General features: G+C 36.1%; 1 protein-coding gene across 1 annotated transcript in view; it reads left to right on the top strand.

Moving 5' to 3' along the window:
- The first annotated feature begins 35 nt into the window (after window positions 1-35).
- Window positions 36-2,215, top strand: part of LOC118403525 — a 4,055-nt gene continuing 1,875 nt past the window's right edge. The window contains exons 1-5 of the mRNA XM_035802257.1: window positions 36-47; window positions 301-414; window positions 817-921; window positions 1,411-1,477; window positions 1,828-2,181. Of these exons, the coding sequence (XP_035658150.1) occupies window positions 36-47; window positions 301-414; window positions 817-921; window positions 1,411-1,477; window positions 1,828-2,181 (652 nt within the window). The remainder of the gene's footprint in view (window positions 48-300; window positions 415-816; window positions 922-1,410; window positions 1,478-1,827; window positions 2,182-2,215) is intronic.

The raw sequence follows: 2,215 nt of genomic DNA, 5'->3' as shown, positions 1-2,215 counted from the left end.
GATTTGTATATATGAAAATACATGTAGGTAGTATCATGCATTTGCAGGTGAAGTACTGATAATTCTTAAATGATTGCTTCAAAACAAAGACCAGACTGAAAGGGTTGATGACCTCACACGGGGGGTGAGTGTTTTTTTTTGGGGGGGGGGGGGGGGGAACCCTTTTTGACCACATATTAGATCTTAAGCCTTCTTTTGTGTTTTTTAAACAGTAATTTAAGCCACAACCTTCTGATTACACCACAGCAACCTTATTGTACAGTGTAATAAAAAAAAAAATGTTGATATTGTTGTACACAGCAAGAGATCCTACCTTATCTGAACACAACCAAGCACACAACAAAGAAAAGAGGAAAGAGAAGCAAGCTGTGCAGTAGGCAGCCATCCTACCATCTTCATATACCATCATTGGAGGTATGTACTGACTCGCTTTCTTTCACACCACCTTTTCGGACTTAAGTTACATCACCAATAGTCTTAATAGATATCAACAGCAAGTAGGTTAGCTCAAATGAACTCCCTGGTATTTTCTAAAAAAGTCCAAATTTTCGTTGTAGCGTCTGAGGTCAAAACTGTTTCCATCTTGAATGGATACATGTAATTGCTAATCTTTTGATATCCCTGTGCTCACATTGACTGATTGAATATGTTACATGAGATGCATGCATTCTACCTGAACAGTTTTCTCAGTAGATCGGGTGGTGATTACTCTATCTTCTTCCTGTTCAAGGGTTTTCCTTAACAGGAGATCACGGAAAGTACAGTTGTAATGCACAATTTTTTAAAACCTTGTCCAAAACATATGACTGTCAACAGAAAAGAGATGTTGGCACAGATGAAAGGGGAGATGTCGGGGCTACTACAAGGAGTCCCTTCAAGGGCAAGAGAACTTCAAGAGGGATCAGAAAAAAACAAACAGAGGTAATGTTACACACATGTCTGGTTCTGCTTACATGTCATTTCATTATTTTCAACTATATATATATATATTATAAGTAGATGAATAAAGATGTTACACCCACTACATGTATGTACAACTTGTGGTGCAATATTAAATATATAACGAAAGCGTAAATAGTGCATAGATTCCACATCAGGAAGAATAATTGGTTAATGCCATTTACGTGCATGTTCAGGATTCTTTCAGAATTTACCCACTTCTCTCATTGTAAAGCTCAGACGTTGGCCACATGAATATCAAATTCAGTACAGACAGCCTTAGGGTGTCTGTCAACCCACTATATATCCGTATCAGATTCTGTCTTATTAATGTATAATTTTTTATCATCAATAATAACCTGAATACTCCGCTTAATAATTACCCATTTCCTTTATATGCTAAGTCTTTACTATGGTGCATAACATGCATTTCGTTGCTAATTAGGTATAAATCAACTCTTGCAACTACAGGAAATAGCTGATGACGGGTTGGGGAAAAGGACAAAAGTAAAGCAGTCAAAAAGAAAGTTCCGACATGGTAAGTTATTGACTCGTTAATACAATTAAACATAAACCAATCAGTCTGTGACTATATGTTTCATGCCAACTTAACTTGTTTTTTACTCAATAAGTATGCTAGTTTTTTCATGGTAAAAGCTGTTTTGTATGAAGAAATTAATGATAAAACTAGTGACATAATACCATACTTTCAGAAGAAATGATCAAAAAGTAACACACCCCAAATTGTCCGGTGTCATGTTGAGCCTTTCTTCTTAACAATGTTATTGGTTTGTTTTCCCTTGCTCTTTATGTTTTGTTTGAACTTGAAATATTTATGTTTTAAGTAGGATTTTGCCATTTATTGTCATCCATTTCCTTATCTCACAGGTTTCAAAAAGCGAATAAACTTGCAATGTGGAGGGGATGTGATGGAAGAATTGTCACCTGGATTGTACAAGAAAAGTCCCCCCTTTGCAAATGGACAAAGCTGTTTTGTTTACAAAGGCATTTACAATGGTCAAGCTGTTGCCATAAAATCTTTTGCAGGACAAATCCCCAAACGAGTCAAAAGATACATTAAAAATGAAGAAAAAGCATTCAGAGATTTAGACCACAAGAATGTTGTTAAATTCATTGGGGTTTTTGGTACAAACATTGTGTTGGAATACCTTGAAAAGCAAGTAGATATCGAAGGGGAAACTCATGTCCTCCATTCCGTGGATGGATTTCTTAAACAAATAGGTGACGAAGTTCCATGGTCCATTCGAGCAAAAAT

The sequence above is a fragment of the Branchiostoma floridae genome, chromosome 16, assembly GCF_000003815.2.
Source record: "Branchiostoma floridae strain S238N-H82 chromosome 16, Bfl_VNyyK, whole genome shotgun sequence".
Taxonomy (NCBI): domain Eukaryota; kingdom Metazoa; phylum Chordata; class Leptocardii; order Amphioxiformes; family Branchiostomatidae; genus Branchiostoma; species Branchiostoma floridae.
Note: the sequence above shows the minus strand (reverse complement) of the source record. Positions and strands in the feature narration are given on the sequence as shown.